The sequence below is a fragment of the Magallana gigas genome, chromosome 8 (assembly GCF_963853765.1).
Source record: "Magallana gigas chromosome 8, xbMagGiga1.1, whole genome shotgun sequence".
NCBI lineage: Eukaryota > Metazoa > Mollusca > Bivalvia > Ostreida > Ostreidae > Magallana > Magallana gigas.
In genome coordinates, this window is record NC_088860.1 from 5,607,769 (window position 1) to 5,627,223 (window position 19,455).

Below are 19,455 nucleotides of genomic sequence, written 5' to 3' on the forward strand. Positions count from 1 at the left end.
CTCTATCAAATTTTTTTCCATCGGATCTCAAAGTCTTCGGACAGACGTTTCCCTCAGCTGAACATGCTTTCCAGCATGTGAAATCGCTAAGGTCAGGAGACCTTAGCCGCGCGGAGGCTATACGCAAATCGGAAACCGCTTTGGGCGCCAAACGCTTGGGAAGCCAGGTACTAGAATCTGATGCTTGGATTTCGTCTAAGGATACCGTGATGCGTGAAATTCTGGAAGCGAAACTACAGCAGTGTGCCAAATTTAAAGATGCGTTAGCTAATGTTAAAAAAACCGACATCCTAGTGGAATCCACGTGGGACAGCTACTGGGGTAGCGGTCTCAACCTCACCGGAACATCCCATACCGTGATGCAACACTGGCCGGGACAGAATAGGCTCGGACGCTTACTCGCTGGCATTGCATCCCAGTTGCAGCGCACGGAACCCACGTCTGACCCTAAGTCAGGACCAAGCAACAGCTCCAGGACATCGGCGAGGAAAAACAAAAAGAACTGAGCTATAGTAAGCTTTAGCAGTATGCTTCTTTTAGGTAGCAAGGGACAGTTTCGAATAAAGTACCCGTCAATATTTTTGTAAAATTGAGAGTTGCTGTACTTGAAGGCTTATGAGTGTTGCTAAAATTCATGAAATGATTTTTAATGATTATCATTAGTTAGAGGGGTGTCTCTTGTTGAAATTGATATGCAATATGTAGGCCCCTTATGTTAGGTACATGAGAATCAGAAGTAAAATGCGAAACCTGCGGCTATGACTGTTGTGCTGACTTTACACAGTGAAATTGCAAGTTACAGACGGGAGGTAAAATAACACGAAAAGTAGGTGGATGGGACATTGAAAACTAAACACCAGTAAGTTTGTGACATGTGATAGTGCAACATGCACGCGGTACGGAAGGTCAACCCTCTGCAGGGAATTAGCTGGGGGAGGTCTAAAAAGCTGAAAAATCATGGAAAATTAGCAAAAGATGAAAGGGTCAAAATCTCATAAAAACCAGTGTGTAGAGAATTTTACAGGTTTTGATTAGTAATTTTCTTCAGAAATTGGTGATTGGCCTTATAAAGAGTGAATTAAAGGTATTTGTGCTGAATGGGAACTGAGGAAATTCTAGTTACAGAGTTCCGAAGACATGCATCCCTTGGCTACAATGAATTGTATCAAAAAAACTGTCCCCTGCCACCTTCTAGACTACATGGTATTTTCATATTTCTCCTTTGAGTTTAATTTTGAGTGGATTTTGTACCATAAGTAATACATTTTGTGAAAATGGATGATTTTCTTGGCTGTAGATGTCATGACATGATTTATTAGCTAAAATATTCAAGGGGAGTAACTCCCACTTAAATGTGTAGAATGACCACCACTAGAGTAAATTGGCTTAGAGAGTAGGCATTTCCTATCCTGATGACAATTAATAGGCTTAAGTTAATTACTGAGATAAGAATAAATACTTTAAAACAGTTTTTATCCATTAAATCATTACATTTATGAATTTGCAGCCATTTTGCTGTCTGATTTTATGAAATAACATTAATCCACCTGACTTATATCACCCAATTTTTTTAAAACAGCATATTTTTATTTCAAATGAACTTTACATGTAGACAAATGCAGTTATCAAAGTATACAATATGTCAAAAAACTCAAGTTTTTGCTCCTTCCTATCAAAAAATGGTATTTTAGATGTATTTACAGAATTGAAAAAGCCACCCCTTCTTTCCAATGGACTCCATTACCATTACATGTAGGATATGTAAATGTACATTTGACCTTGAAATAACATCTGCTTTGATAATTACTCTTGAAATGAACAAAAAACAACATATTTTTACCCTTTTATTGTATACATGCATCAAAAATGTAGAAAAACATGTAAAATTTGAACATTTTTCATAGAATTCTCATCCGTCCCCAGGTACCCGGGTGTGTTTGAATTTCATTTTAATTAAATGCACACATCACACTTGTAGGTCTTACTAATTTAGCAAAGTTAAAAGGAGACTAGAAACCAGACTATATAAGATATCCACTAAATATGATTATAGGCTTAGTTTTTCATGAAAACAAGAAATCACATGTAGGGCGACATGACTTTTTGTGAATAAAAATGCTACAAATCATCCATTTACCAAAAAAAAAAATCAATTTTAGATATCAGTGATGGTTGTTTTCAATTATGTGTAAGAAATGACTCAAGGAAACTGCCACAAGTTTCATAATATTAGGTTGAAGTGTTCAAACTAATGCTTCATGTGAAAATCAAAAGATAGGGGGAGGGTATACATGTAAAGGGATTTCTAAGTGATGTGATGCTTTTATCCTAATAATATCAAGCAGATGTATGTAGTATTGAATAAGGTTTCTTATTTAAGGAGGTTGAACAACAGTTGACCTCTAAAAGATTAGGTAAAGATGCTTTATTCATGGAGAGCCCTGTGAATCTGTGTTAAATAGAGGAAAGTGGAAATGGTGGGTTCACTTAAATGGCCATATTTTTCTTAATCCTCAGTGGAATTGGCAAAATGTGGTGTACTTTTTTTCAGAATAGCATAAGCTTTTTAATTTTAAGACAAGATGACTTTTCAGAGAATGTTAGTGTATGTTAAAGGTAGCAAGGGACAGTTTCGAATAAAGTACCCGTCAATATTTTTGTAAAATTGAGAGTTGCTGTACTTGAAGGCTTATGAGTGTTGCTAAAATTCATGAAATGATTTTTAATGATTATCATTAGTTAGAGGGGTGTCTCTTGTTGAAATTGATATGCAATATGTAGGCCCCTTATGTTAGGTACATGAGAATCAGAAGTAAAATGCGAAACCTGCGGCTATGACTGTTGTGCTGACTTTACACAGTGAAATTGCAAGTTACAGACGGGAGGTAAAATAACACGAAAAGTAGGTGGATGGGACATTGAAAACTAAACACCAGTAAGTTTGTGACATGTGATAGTGCAACATGCACGCGGTACGGAAGGTCAACCCTCTGCAGGGAATTAGCTGGGGGAGGTCTAAAAAGCTGAAAAATCATGGAAAATTAGCAAAAGATGAAAAGGTCAAAATCTCATAAAAACCAGTGTGTAGAGAATTTTACAGGTTTTGATTAGTAATTTTCTTCAGAAATTGGTGATTGGCCTTATAAAGAGTGAATTAAAGGTATTTGTGCTGAATGGGAACTGAGGAAATTCTAGTTACAGAGTTCCGAAGACATGCATCCCTTGGCTACAATGAATTGTATCAAAAAAACTGTCCCCTGCCACCTTAACGTAATGGACAAGCTTAACTGTTTATCTGTTAACTGCAGAGGGTTAAATACTGCAGAAAAGCGTCTAAAATTTTATACCTGGATAAATGATAGTAATTTTGATATCATATTTATACAAGAAACACACTATACCGAAAATAACATTGTAAATTATGATGCACGATGGTCGGGTATATCTGTGCACTGTTTTTCAGACTCCCCTTTTAGCAGGGGTGTTTCAATTTTATTTAGAAATAACTTGTCATGTAAAATTATTAATACTCATAAAACAAATGATGGTAGAAAGCTTATGGTAAATATAGAGTTTGACCTAAAAATTATTACAATTGTAAATATATATGCACCAAACGATGTAAATAATAGATGCGATTTTTTAAAGAAAACTTTAGACTGGATAAAAAAATATGCTCAGAGTTTTGATAATATTTTGATATGCGGAGACTTTAACTGCTTATCAGATAATCTAAATCCAGATAAAAGTGTACATCTGTTTAGATCTTTGTTGAACAAACTCGATTTATGTGATTTATGGAAATATATGAAAGGAAACAAGCAAGGTTATACGTGGTGTAATGGGGCAAATGTCCCAGCAAGTAGAATTGACTATATTCTAAAATCTAATGCTTTTTGTTATGCGTGTGAAAGTATAAGAATTCAAAACATTCCAGGGTCTCATTCAAATGGTACGAGAATGTCCGATCATAAATGTTTAATTTTTTCTCTAACTACAAATGAAAATTTAAGAGGACCAGGATATTGGAAATTCAATACTTCGTTACTTGAAAACAAAAACTTCATAGGTGAAATGAATATTCTCCTTAAGCAATTTGCCTTTGATAAAGAAAAGCCTCTCGATTCATGGGATATCTTGAAAAGAAGGATAAAAACTTTCTGTATAAATTTCTCAAAAAAGTTATCTAAATCATATAAAAGCAAAATAAGCTCAATCCAAAAAGAAACAAATATTATTGAAAACTTGCCTTATGAAAATATTAATATGAATAGAAAAAGAGAATTAGAAACAGAATTGTCAGAGTTGATAAATAAAAAAGCAAAAGGTGCTCAAATAAGGTCGAGAGCAAACTGGATAGAAAATGGAGAGAAAAATACCGCTTACTTCTTAAGTTTAGAAAAGAAAAGACAATTATCAAATGTGATTAAATCTTTAAGAAACGGAAATGATTATATATCTGATGAAGACCAAATTTTACAATCTCTTTGCGAATTTTATGAGAAATTATATAAATCATGCAACACAAATAACAGTACAGTAGATGAATATCTCGATAATCTAAATTTAGAATATATATTAAACGACAAAGACAGAATAGAACTAGACAAATTTCCAACGATTTCGGAATGTACAGAAGCTATACTAAGTATGAAAAAAATAAGTCCCCGGGACTTGATGGATTACCATCAGAATTTTACCAAACATTTTGGGAAAGCTTAAAAGAAAATTATTATTGTACTATTCAAGAAATTTATGGAAAGGAAACTATGGCATATTCGCAGAGGCTCTCTCTAATCACTCTATTATTTAAAAAAGGAGATCCACAAAACTTAAATAATTATAGACCTATTAGCCTGACAAACACCGATTATAAAATTATTGCTTTTATTTTTGCTAACAGACTTCAAAATATACTTGATAAAACAATACATATAAATCAATCAGCTTATATTAAAGGACGAAATATAGCGTTAAACGCAAGATTAATTGTTGATATTTTTGATTATTATGAGAAGAATGACTTGGAATCAATTTTGTTGTTCCTTGACTTTCAAAAAGCGTTTGATTCTGTAGAGTGGAATTTTATGTTAAAAGTTCTTAAAAAATTCAATTTTGGAGAAAACTTTTTAAAATGGATTAACATATTGTATAACAAACCTATATTCAGAATAAAAAACAATGGGTGGATATCTAAGACATGTAGTATGTATAGAGGCATAAGACAGGGGTGTCCGGTATCAGCAATATTATTTCTTTTTGTTGTTGAAATCCTAGCAATCGTCATAAGGTCTAATCCAAATATAATAGGCTTTCAAAAACCTGGAATGATTCAGAGTATAAAGATTATACAACATGCAGATGACTGTACTCTCCCTTTAAAAGACGAAGCTTCATTGAAAAATTGCCTAGAGATAATACAAAGTTTTAGTAATGTATCAGGTATGAAATTAAATATGTCTAAAACAGAATGTCTCTTAACAGGTCCCTGGAAAAATGTTTTACAAGAAATAGAAAATGTAAGAGTAAACAAGACATGTATAAAAACTCTTGGAATCTTTATAGGTCAAAACAAAGAGATGTGTTACAATAAAAATTGGACAAAAATTGTTGACGATTTAGAAAAACTATTTGAATCATGGAAAACAAGAAAATTAACAATATTTGGTAAAGTTTGTGTAATAAATAGTTTGGCAATACCAAAATTCTTATACACTGGATCAATTTTAAACCTCCCAGATGAAGGTATACTGAAAAAAATACAGAGTATTTTATATAATTTTATTTGGAATAAAAAAGACAGAATCAAAAGAAATACCCAGATAGGAAAAATTGAAGATGGAGGCATAGGTATTGTTGATATACTGATGAAACTTAAATCAATAAAAGTGTCCTGGATAAATCACATTTCCAAAAAAAACAGTTCCTTATCAATTTTTGTAGACAGTCTGTGTAAAGAAATGTTTTTTGATTTTGAGTATCTCTGTAAAACCAATGTAACATGTTTACATGATTATCAAATGATAAAACATTTTCCCCTGTTTTACAAAGAAATTTTTGTCTTTTTTAACGAATGTAAAAAATTTAAATCAGACATGAGTCTAAACGCACTATTAAAAGAACCGCTATGGTGTAATAAAATTTTTGTGTTAAAAAACAAACCAGTATTTTTTAAAGAGTGGTTAAAAAGTGGTATTAAGTACTTAAACGATATTGTAAACGAAAATGGTTTGAAACCTGCAGAATGGTTTAATGACCATCTTGTCTGTAAAAGAAACTGGATATGTGAATATGTAATTATAAAAACGATCTTTTCAAAATGTTTTCAAAAATATGATTGTTCAGATATTCAATATGAAAACATTGTATTCGGAAAAACGTCTTTTGAACTGTGTTTTAAAAACCATGTATACATCTGTGATATTAATTCAAAGCTAATTTATGACATTTTTCGTCAAAAACAATTTGTAGCACCATTACATCAACTTTACTATAAAAATGTTTTTGAAATTTCCAAGGAATCATGGAAATCTATTTATGAACAAAAAATCTTAGCCATTAAAGACAAAAAAATATCTGACTTTAATTACAGACTACTAAACAATTTATTATGTAATAGAGAAATGATGAAAAGATGAAAAATTGTTGAAAATGATATGTGTGTCTTTTGTAAAGATGTAAAGGAAAACAACGAGCATCTCATTCTGAGATGTAAGAATGTAAGTAAAATATGGGACACTGTTCAAAAATGTTTAAATTTTGATGTATCATGGAAAACAGTAGTAATAGGTTTTTATTTTGAAAAGAATGAGAAAACACTATTTCTTAACAGTTTGATTTCTTTGATTGCCTGTAAGATATATAAGTATAAAATGTATTGTAGAATTGAAAACAAAGAGGAAAAACCTCAAGAAATATGTAATCATATAAAATATGTACTAACTTTTTTCTCTGAGGTCTACAAATCGTTGTCACAAAGGAGTTTTGCAATCCTTTTAAAACGTATTAGAAGCAATTTATAATTCATATAATAGGATACATAATTTATTTTTATTTTATATATATTTATATATCTTTTCTATATCTGTTTTGTTATACAAATAAGTGCCAACAGGTCCACATACCAGGTGTGGTCGCTGTCTTGCTAACATGGGGCATTAGAGACTTGTAGTTAGTAGATTGTGGCCCTTCATGTTAGCATAGGCAATATCTTGCTGTACTAAAAGTGAAATATACATGTATGTTTGAACAATTCTGAAACCTTTTATCGTTACCTTTTTGTCAATCATTTTTTTTCTTATGTTTTTTTTTTCAAATATCTTTTTTTTACTTATAAGACCTATGTCGAATACTCTGTATGAAAATGTGCATATCTACTTATATTTAAAGATCCTATACATCTATGTTGAAAAATTATGTTGTAAGTACTTTTGCTATTGTATTAAGAACAAATGTAAATAAACAATAAAAATTAAAAAAAAAAAAAAAAAAAAAAAAAAAAAAAAAAAATTACGTAATTGGCCTCCAATTTTTTAGAAACTGCCTAGGTTTATCCCCTTTGGGTAAACAAGATATTATACCAAGTCTTTGGGTAATAGGTAATTGTTTTTTTGTAAAAATACAGTTGATTGCTTGTAAAATAAAACACTTTAAGTCATTCCAAAAAAATTTGAAAAACTCAGCAGTAAATCCGTCGCTTCCGGGAGACTTATTATTTTTCATGTTTTTTAACATATCGAGAATTTCACTTTCTGATATTTTTTTTCAAGTAGTTTAGAAGTATGGTCATCTAATTTCTTTACATAAGTATTATCTATAATATCATTTAAATCAATATCAATCAGATCTGTATCATAGTCAGTGTACAAAGTCTCATAGAAGGATTTTATTTGCTTGAGTATTTCAAATTGATCATATGTATATATATATATATATATATATATATATATATATATATATATATATATAGAGTCTTAGAAGCCAATCAGAGGAACAGTTAGAGAAATGTATTTTCTTTTGAAGTTTACGGATATATTAGTCAAGGAGACTATGATGTAGGACACATGGAAAGAGTAAAACACCGGACTGACTTATTACACGAGACACCATACAAACACCGGTATAAGAGGCCCAGCAGCCATGACGCGGCGAAGGCAGGTCAAATATAAGACAACTGCTTGATATTATGAATATCAGGTATTCACACCCCCATATACATCTGTGGTTCTTTTGAGAAAGAAAAAAGTCTTTGTGAGGATTATAGGCAACTGAACCAATTAACTAAGAAGGAAAGTTATGCATATCCACTGCAGAGGCAAAGCCTTATTAGATAGATCAGGATACTGATATATAAAGAGAGTGATGGAGTATATACGAGCCAAATTGAATAAGAAACTTTCATGGAGAGATTTAGGATCTAACCCCTTAATGAGGCAATTTAATGTTTTGCGGATGATAGATGGATTTGTGCAGAGAAACAACAACAGATGAAGGAGTAAAGCATCAGTTTGTTCTATCCATTGCTCAAGCACCAACTGTAATGGATGCTTTGTACAACGACATGGGTAATCCTGGGAAAGGTGGGATCATTTCACTCATGAAAGACATGTGGTACTGGCCTGGAAAATACAGCAATGTAGAGACATTGATCGATCACCTATCGCGAGTGTATGAGATGCAACAGGAGAAACATGGTACATGTATACTGGAGACAATGTTCGCCCTAATTTGTTTTTGGGTTTTCAGCAGTTTAACTATGATTTCAGAATAAAAATAGCATTTAGTTAACTACATCGTATTATAATATATTGTATGTTTGTTTTTTACTTCATTGGTTATATTCCTCTGTGGGATTCACTTATGGTCACTTTCCTATTTATAGTTGTTTATAGATTTGCTTAGGAGGGAAAACTCTTTTGCAGAGGAAGGCTCTGTCTTTAGTCCATGCTTTTTGGAACTAGATGTCAGAGTGGACAGACATGTTTTAATTGTCACTAGTATATTTTCCAGTTTAAAGTTTTGAAGCATTCAACATATTCAACATCAAAAATACCACACCCAATCACACCAAACCCTTTTGTTTTAGAAGTTTTTTCTTTGCACCTCATGGGAGGGTCAACTATGGAAATTCGTTTTTGGTGCATGCCGTGCACAAATTAAACCTACAACCAACACTGGGGTTAGTTATGACTTTTTCAGTTCCATCCGGTTTCACATTATTCGGGCTATGAAGGTGTCTAGCTTTGCATTTTTTTCTGCAATGCTAGCTACATTCATACATGCATGAAGCACATTTCCATGTTTAAAGAATATTCAAAAAATGAAAACTAGAAATGTACTAATGGGACTAATACCCCCGCAAGGCTAATTTCAAATTAGACAAACATTTAATTAAAGTAACTAAAATTTATAACTGAATCATAAAAGTTTGTGCCACATAAATTAAAAATATATTCTAGAATTGTAAAATAAATTTTACAGTTAACGAAAAATTCAAAACTGTTAAAACTTCACTGTAAATATATATGAAGTACATTTCTGTATCTGATGATTTTTTTCTTTTTTCAATGTTCAATTTTTATAAAGAAGGGGGAAAAAACACCCCTCCTTTTGAAATGAAATGAAAACAGCAAAAAACCTCTTCTGTGGATAAAACTTTGAATATGTTTCTGAGTCTTGACAGATGCAATTAGTTGTTTTTTTTACAAAATTTCCTCACTTTCTTCTAAGGTACTATGCAACTCCATATCTTAGATAATTTATCCCATGTGACGATATGATTTTCTTTGATGAGCTTGCATTTTGTCAACATGGATAAACTCGCAAGACATGATCATAATTTGCATACTTCTATTATTTGAATTGAAAAGGAGGATTTGATATTACAAACTATTTAAAAAATGCCAAAACACTATAATCATATCATATCAATGATTATGAATTGTATTTACACAATGCCTTAAAGGGTCACTGTATCAATTTATTTGACTACCTAATTTAAACACCTTCTAAGTGTCATATTTTAAAATAATTCATTTCTTTATTTATAATATAATTTATTTCCTTATAATAATAGAAACTTTTGGTTTCCATTACCCATTTTAAAGATAATCAATTTTTCCTAAACATATGCTCCATCTAAACCATGGCTCAGATAATGGCCCCCTTGGGACAAATGAATTCAGCTACACTTTATTAGCTCCTAGAATTTATCATTTATCAAAAATTACGCATTGTGAGTTGATAGAATACTTATAAAACATAGATTTATTTATGAATTAAAGATAAAAAAAAATCTCAATCTGGATGTATTAATATAAATATATATTTAAGTGTTTATTAATAATATCTGTAAGGATTACCTCTCTTACTTTTTATCAGTAGTGTATAATATATAGGATGAGGTAAATGAAAGGGTGATATTTTTATAAATTCAATATATTTTGTCTGATCTGAATTAAACTTGCAGATGCACATCTTTGGATGGTGTTCGTCACATGTACAAATTTTCAGACTATGCCATGCAGTAGTAAAAGTTTCTATAGAGGGGACAAAATTGTGTCTACAGACAGACAGACAGATGGACAGGCTTTTCAAATACCCCCCTCAAACTTTGATTTGGGGGGGGGGGGCATAATAAGATTTGCAACAGATATAAATCAAGTTTCCTTCCTCATATTTTAATATTTATTCTTCGTATTTTTCCATTTCCTTAACAGAAAATTCAACAAACACAACAATTTTTATACTGATTTTAATGATTCGATTAACATTTTAAAATGTTCTGAAATTGAAGTTGACAATATAAAATAAAACAGTATACAAAAATGAATCAAATTTAAATCGTTTAATCAATATACATGTAAAATTCTTGTTTATGAGAGAAAAAAAATAAGAATTTAAAACTAAAAGAAAATGAATTTTGTACCTGCATGCTAATAAATTTTTTTTATATAATTGCTTGAGTTTGTTTTTCTAGGAATTACCCAGTAATCTTTACTTGAAAATAAAGGGTCATTTTCTTCCAACAAAAGACGACAGTTAAATCACAATGTAGCACAGAAAATTACAGTTTTTTGACCAGATAGCATGTTATTAACAAACACTTTCAAAGTAAAAATCTATACATGCTTAAAATAATGCTTTCATCATGATACCTAAATCATATGATGATAATAAGCACTACCATTACACAGCACTGTACAGTTTCATTAAAACATTTGATTTCTTTTCAGAGTGAAGATCTGATTTAATGATGTTTTTATATTAAAAATGAGTGGAAAAATGCAAAGTCAAAAATCCTGCCCGCGATGAGTTAAAAATTAACAATAAACTGACATGTTAAAATTTGCCATTTATAAGTTTTTCATTTCTTAACATACATTTATTTATTTTTCTATAAAAATAACAATTACATATATATGTACATGTACTACTTGTACATCAGAAAGTTTCAGTGCTAATATACACCCTAAATTGATTATTATTAAGCAAACTTTACAATCCTGTTAGAGATGAAACAAGCATTTTCAGCCCTGAAAAGCCCAATCACATCGAAATGTTTGGGAAATTGTAGGCTGTCTTATGAACAGGCATTTTGATGCTGGATAATTAAAATACATATAACAATTTATACAAAATACACATGACAAGGCTATAGTAAACCAAATGTTACAGATCAAAGCATATTTTATACGCTTAACAACTTGTATAACAAACAGAATACAATCAATCTAAACATAAGGAAGGCTCTTGAGTCAAAATTTATGTTTTTTTATAACAAACAACTTAAGAATAATGTGAAAACATGCATTTTTGATTCAGCAAATTGGCAGAAAGGTGGCTTATAAGATTGACCAACCATCAGATTTTGTTGGAGACAGCAATTTCATCTAATAGACACAAGAGCTTTCCTTGATAATCTATAATGTTCCATGTATTATTATATACAAAAACAGAAAAGTTTTTTTGTAGTAAACAGGTGGGACTTGAAAAAATCCCCTGAAAAAAGTACAACGTCCATCAAGAGATCTAAAATCCTCTTTCTTTCTGGCAACAAAAGTTCAACAACAATCTGCTCTCATACCTCAGCCCTGTTTTCTATTATTGAGATTTAAACAGCTGCATCTGAATGTAGCTATTGATGCGGGGCTCGTAGTAACTGTATCGAGCATTGCTCAATCCACGCACATCCCGCTTGGCAATGACTGTAAGAAAACATAAGGATGTATTATGTGCAACGTCAAGTCTTCATCAAGAAAATGATTTCATTCATCATTATCATTTTACTAGAATTTAACCCAATATGCTTTCAGTGCTTTGTAAATGTAAATGTATCATCAAAATTGGTGAATTACTGTAAACCAACTTTATATGAATGCAAGATAATTTAGCTAAGTTCATGAAAGCCTCCTCAGTGCAAATGTTAGAACTGTGAACCTAGTACCTTGTTGTCTTTTGTATTTGTTTTAGGCGGTATTCATAGCTATTGGCTTTGTTGTGGAAATAGTTTACTAGTAAATCACAATATAAAGTTTGGTTTACAGTGTATATAATAAGAACAGTATTTATACATACAGTGGTCTCCGACCATTTTCTCCATTGTGTAGGTCTGGAAGTACAGGCACTCCTTCTCAATGTAGCGACCCAGGAACGAAATGTCCGTCAGAGCTGGCAAGGTCACACGATACTGTTTCCTGAGAACGTCAGCCCTGGGCATGTAGTAACCAGTCTAAAAGAGACCATTTACCCAATTCACACAGAGAGTAATTATTGAGTAAATCTGGTTATCTGGTTTAAATGGGTTAAAAATTTCATAGACATTTGGAAATTTGTGTTGGCATGCAGCACTTGTAAATAAGAAAACCATTACTGCCTGTTACATTTTAATTCATTCTCTTTCACTCCTTTTTTGCATGTTTGCAAAGTAATGATAATGCATTATAAATATAGCACATTTAATTTAAAACTGGAATGGGGGTAAGGGAGCTTGGGATAGTAAACTTACAGCGAACTTCTGGATGAGATCAATCCAATCCTTGGGAGGGGTAACTTTCACTCTATCCAACTTCATGATGTAGCAAGACCTTTTGTCATAATCCACAATAGCTGTGTAATTCTGGAAATAAAAAACCCAAACAACTGCAACAACTCTTATTGACCTAAAAACAACTGCATTTCCATGCATTTTTTATTTATATCGATGTCAAAATGCTTCCATCCTCTGAGAATAATACCTTCTGGAAGTCATGGAGAATCATGGTGTCACGGAAATCCTTGAAACTTGGCATGTGGATCCTCTCCACCTTGTCGTCAATGACCTGCACGTCTTCTGAGAGGTCATAGTGCATCATCTGGGGCCGGTGGTGGCGGTGGTGCTTGTGGGGCTTGTTCAGCACCGGTTCTTCCGTCTTGTCCATGCTCCACTGCTGGTCCACCTGCTGATTGGGGAGGAAGTACGGGTCCTTTGGAGCATCAGGTCTGATGTCATTGTCCATCATGGTGGACTGGTAGTCATACTGGAGGTCAGCCCGGAATCCACACTGTCCGCGGATTATCTGAGGGAGGAGAAATCATTACTAACATAGGATACTCTGTGAGAGGAGGAATTGATGCTTACTTTAGACACTTTATCTGAGAGAGGAGAAATTATTACTTAATTTGAATATGAACTTACACAAATTATTTTAAAAAGCTTGGTGCAGTGAACAAATTATGATGCTGTATAGTTTGGGTCAGACTCAATCATCCCTTTTTTTTTGTTTACCAGTATTCACATTGTAACTGCATCATTATCATATAAACTGATGATTTTTCTTATCATATTTAATATAAAAGTAATAGCAGCTAGATGATCACAAACACTTATTTTGTTGATCAATAGAGTTTGAACTACTATTTCCAGGTGCTGAGATAATTTAGTACTTTACAGGCCTTATATTAATAATTCAAAAACTGATGACACTAGTTACTGATTGAGATCATTCTACCCTATATTGCTACTTGTGCCTCACTCTCAACTTTAAAATATGTACAAAATTTCTATATTCATAATGTTTGTAGTGAGTCACATTTTGCCAAACATGTTTACTTCATATTTGCAATTTCATTTGTCAAAATATGAACCAATATCATTGGAATGAGCAATAACATTTAAAAAACTGAATTTTGTCTAAATCAATCACTGTATCTTTAATGAATATTGTAAAAAGGGAGGTGGGTATCTTAAAATAAACTTCCTGTGCAAATAAATATTTTAATTGTGAAAGAGATTAATGAATTTGAAAATTTGTACATAGTAATTCTGCACACAAGATTTTCCCAAAGCCATATTACAAATCAAAGCAACATATACCAGTACATGTGCCAAGTTTCCTGTTAAGCAGGTAATGATGTTATATTTTTAGTTCATTCAAACAGCGAGTCATTCACACATGATATTTTATCATTAATATTCCCCTTATAAACACATCCTTGCTAATTCTCCTAAACTAATATGCGCTTCCTAAGAGCAGCATCAGTCTCGCCTACGTATAATTAGTCTGGGGCTGACGCTCTTCTACTGACAGACCAATACAATGTAAAAACCTAAGCATTAGAGCTACGCTTTATCAATTAGTTTTCCTCTTTATAAGTGCAGCAAATGATAAAGAATATACAAGCAGGAAGATGACTAGTCTAGCTGTCTCAGTGGCGTAAAATAACAGGATGCTGATCATATCTCCTGTATTACATCTTAAAATCCTTTTTTTTTACATGAAAGGACAATGTCTTATTTTTTTGTTTACTGTCAGAAAAATATTTTGATAGCAAACATGTATATTGACAAGGCAAATCCCTGTGTATGCTTATCAAGTACATTATTTATAATGCTGAATTCATTTGCATTATGTAGCTCATTAAAACAATTAAATCTCTCAGTGTCACTAAAGGTTAATGAAATTAAAATTGGAAACAAAAAGCACTTCCTCATTTTAGTGGACTTAATTTAGAAAGTACAATATTTTGTGTTGTTTACCCAAGGATTCAATTACTATTTTACACAATCACACAATGAACTGTAGTTTAGATTTTGCATGATTCCTTTCCTTGACCATGCTGTAATAGCCAATTGAACATTATACAGAATTTTTCTGGATTGAGTTTGAATTTTAGAATATTCCAGGTTTCCGGATTTGGTTTTGTTATATGGATTTTTCGCAGGACACGAGCAGTTTAGATTTTTCCTAGTCCCTGTGCTGGTCTAGTGCTGAATACCATAATTTACCATGTTTACTATAATAATGTTTGTTTCTACGAGAGAAAACTTCTACGTTGTTAATCACATCACGTGTCGTCACATCAAGTCAAATCACATGTTGTTACATCAGATTATATCAGCCTTTCAATGATTAAATAAAGATGTGCATTAGCAACAAGTTGCCTCTCCATTGATGGTAGTCAGTACACATGCCATGCATGTAATTTTAATCAAAATAAATTATCTTTTTAAGTTCATTGCCACCTGTATTATAATTCATGAAACTCGTGCACTATTCTGTATAAATAGGAACATTTAATTAGGAAGAAGATAAAGCTTTTGAGGCATAGCAAATTCTTAAAATAGCCTTTATCAAGGCTCACTGTGCAGGAAAACAGCTGTTCTACATCTGATGCAATTTATGTCTGTATACACATAAACATGAATATAGATAATGATTTAGCAATGTGAGTTCTAAGCACAATAATTGTTAAAATAATAAATGCATGGTAAATATAAATTTTTCATAAATGTGTACTAAGATGCATTTTCCTGTTAATCTATTGATCCAGAAAAGTTAACAGCCAAGAGAATGTGTGAAGCTCTGGAGCAAGCATTGTTGATTTTCTAATTAAAATAAGCAACTCATATTGTGAAAGAGACTCCATGTTTAATTTCATATTCATAACTTATATTGTACTAGTACTTACTCCTTCTTGTCTCTAAAAAAAATATACAAATAGTTTTTATATTTTAACATTTTTAAGCATTAATTAAAAGTTAAGCATTAAAATTAAAAGCCTGTGAAAACTGAGATATATGTGCATTTATGAACTGCTACAACTTGTGGCATATTGGGTAGGTGGGGGTTTGGTTTTTGGTTTTCTTTTTAGGGGTGGGGAAGGAGTGTGTGTGTGGGGGGGGGGGGGGGGGCACTTAATACTTCATGTATTGAATAAGTTATTAATTTGACTTTGAGGTATTTTCCATTTTATTCTTTCATTTACTATTTTACCTCATTGGACACATTATAACTGGGCAATTTTAAAGCTAATCATTAATAAAGCAGTATGTTTATTCTGACATTTCATAAATTTTTAATCCTAGGGATGAAAATAACATTATAACGATCTTAACCCTGAATACAAAGTATTTCATTTGTTAGATAAACAAATTATGCAAAACTTATAAACTGAATGATTCTCATCATATCCTTGTGTTGGTCATATGAATAATAGGAAGATTTAACCACTTGTTATTTCAAAGAAATGTATCCCTCTAGATCTGTTTTTATTTCAAGGAAATGTATCCCTCTAGATTTGTTTTTATTTCGAGGAAATGTATCCCTCTAGATCTGTTTTTTCTGAATCTTCAGTGCTGATATTGAGATAAGTACATGTACAAGCATGATGTAGCCGTATTGTATAGTTTACTTGCAGTGTTCAGTTGAACAATACATGCGTAAAAGTTAAGAAAGCTTGATCAGTTAATTTTCTCTCACTTGCAACTTAACTTAATGTCTTGTGGTTATGCTTGCTAGACAGTGACCAATATTGATAGGTATTAATTGATAAGGGATAGGCATTTTGCTGTCTGAACAACATCAAATGATGTTATTTGTCGCAGAAATGGAAAGATCTCTGTACGCACCTTGTGTGAGAGTCGTTTATACAGAAGAACTCCGCCTGTTATACCCGCCGCCAGAACCAGAATGGCCACCAATATCAGGAACAGGTTGAGCCAGGCCCGGGAGTGACGCCTGGGGGGTGGGGCAACATCAACCTCTACATGGGTGTCAGGAACTTCTGAATCAGCCTGTGCACATACATAAAAGAACAAATGTTACGGAAGGGACAGAACATGGCATCATTGCACTTAATATTTACCCTCCTTTTTGGTCTATAAAATCCTAAGAAGAATTGTCAAAATGGGTTATTCAGATTTGGACATAATATTACAAATATTAATTCAAAGTGCAATAACATTAAAGGTTTTTTTTTTTCAAATTGGTTAGTCAATAAATACATTTCTTCCAAACACCAGGGTTATAGCAAAAAAAAAATTGTTTACCATAATTGTTTCATTTCATAAGAAAAAAAATGAACATTTACAGCAATGTAAATTAATATTCCATTGGGAACTTATTTGGGTGCTTGTTCCTAACTTGTATAATGTGGAGATAAATAACTTTATATGTATAATGACACTTATCAATAGGTTGATAATTGTTATATTGTATAGGCCTATAAAAAAATCACAACAAAGAGAAACTGATTTGTTGCGTAATTAAAGTCAAGAGGCTACCGTCAGTGATGGAAATCATATCAACATCAGACACAACTTTAAAATTAAGCATATATTTTAATACATGTCAGAGAAAAACTAGAAAACTTAAAAGCGTTGCTGCTGCTAATCAATTAAAATCTTAAACCATGTCGGCCGACGGCAGGAAACCTAAGTGACTTAGTAAGTCACCTGGTACAAAACGAGCTAGGATAATAAAAGTCTTTTAAAAATAAATTGAAGATACATACCACAACGGCTGCAAGAAGTTTCTGTTCCAAAATATCCTTCTTTTCATTCTTTTCTTGGTTGTTTACTTTGTAAATCGTCATTTTTGCCCGCTCTGTTTATGAGGAGTTTGTTGTCAATATGGCGTCTAAAAGAAACTATTCATCTATTTATAGATTTCAAGGAACGGTAACTCTAACGCATATTTTTTTTTTTAAACAGAGCCCGGAAAGAATATGAAGATAAAAATTCCAATGGTCGACAGGTGTAAAAAATTATTGCTTTTAATTGGTCAAATCAATGTCCCTGGGTATATTCGAATTCCATAATGTAATTTTCATTTTACCAGAGAAGTTTATTTCAGGTGAAAGGATTCAAAGGTCAATGTAATAGAAAGCCGCATCCAATGTGCAGAGGGAACGGATTAAATGATATGGTATGCATGTATATGTCACGACGAACAGTGATTAATATGCACTACAATCATTATAAACGATTGCATATTTCATGGTAAATACATGCAACAGGGGCGTTTAAATGTGGGGGTGGCCGGGGTGGGGACATATACTCATCATAGTCCAAAAATTCTTGAAAAGCCCCAAACAAGAGGAAAAATTCGCAAATCATGAAATGAAAATCCTAATGAGAGAGAGAGAGAGAGGGAGAGAGAGAGAGAGAGAGAGGGGGGGGGCTAATTTACATGCTCCCGAAGAAATGTGTGTGTGAGGGGGGGGGGGGGGGCTCCATAATCTTGAACTTTTTTTGCATGTATATGTTTTAAGACTCCTCTCCCACCAACTATATCAAGTACAGACCCCCGGGGTTTTACTCCTTTTATCATAAATCACCGTTTATGATATTTCGAATGTAACCCGGCCCCAAAAAAATTATCTAAACATCATTTTTTTTAAAGAAAAAAAAGGTCCTGTAACCCATCTATGATTTTTATCAAATGGTTTTTTTTAGGTTATTTTTTGGAATGGGGGTATAAATGTATGGATCAGAAATATATCACAGTAGGGAACACGTGATTTATGAAAGAATTTAAGAGTAAAGACAAGATCCGGAGGTCTGTCCTTAAGAGATGGGGAGAGGATCAAACCCTACTCTCAGGCACGATCTATGGTACATGTACATTGCATGGTCGAGTACGTTACGTGACGACCTCCTCCAGACCAGAGGATATGATATAAAATTTGTCCGGCCCCTGATATACGACGTAGTAATACGAACCTACATTGTATATTCAAATCACCAATTAAGAGTTATCATATTAAGACCCACACCGACGTACCTTATCCATGTTATCATGGTAACGCATTGTCTATCAATAATTACACATCTACAGCACAGAGATATATATATATATATATATATATATATATATATATATATATATATATATATATATATATATATATATATATATATATATATATATATATATATATATATATATATACGTTCCCGGTAATATTAGTGGTGTCAGTCAAGTATATGCCTGTTACATGTACTAATCGGACGATTAATTGGTTTTTTTAAATTTTTCAAATTTTATGAATTCCACAATTAAATAAATGCCCTCATTGGCGATACTTAACGAAATGGTACCGGTTTTTATTTTTTTTATTGCTCATATGCGTGCCTTTTCCTCAAGTGAGATGCAATTATTTATAACGAAAATTTCTGTTTTGAAATTGCAATTT

The 19,455-nt window shown here is 32.3% G+C and overlaps 1 protein-coding gene across 2 annotated transcripts; it reads right to left on the reverse strand.

Moving 5' to 3' along the window:
- Positions 1-11,828: 11,828 nt before the first annotated feature.
- LOC105319079 (integral membrane protein 2A) lies at positions 11,829-17,933 on the reverse strand. Of its 2 annotated transcripts, XM_011416485.4 has the most exons (7): positions 17,773-17,933; positions 16,889-17,053; positions 15,949-15,960; positions 13,236-13,556; positions 13,007-13,117; positions 12,577-12,730; positions 11,829-12,206 (listed from the first exon to the last, which is right to left on the reverse strand). In XM_011416485.4, the coding sequence occupies exons 1-7, from the start codon at positions 17,851-17,853 to the stop codon at positions 12,103-12,105; spliced, it is 948 nt and encodes a 315-aa protein (XP_011414787.3). In that variant the 5' UTR covers positions 17,854-17,933; the 3' UTR covers positions 11,829-12,102. The 2 variants fall into 2 exon arrangements, with proteins under 2 accessions (XP_011414787.3, XP_011414788.3); XM_011416486.4 differs by lacking the exon at positions 15,949-15,960.
- Between the last annotated feature and the right edge of the window lie 1,522 nt (positions 17,934-19,455).

Bases quoted from the DNA above. Each gene is read 5' to 3' on its own strand.
- LOC105319079 (XM_011416485.4), bottom strand. From the start codon at position 17,853: ATGACGATTTACAAAGTAAACAACCAAGAAAAGAATGAAAAGAAGGAT. The intron at 13,118-13,235 runs GTATTATTCTCA...TTTTATTTCCAG, and splicing joins TTCTCCATGACTTCCAGAAG to AATTACACAGCTATTGTGGA. The intron at 12,731-13,006 runs GTAAGTTTACTA...GGTCTCTTTTAG, and splicing joins ATCTCATCCAGAAGTTCGCT to ACTGGTTACTACATGCCCAG.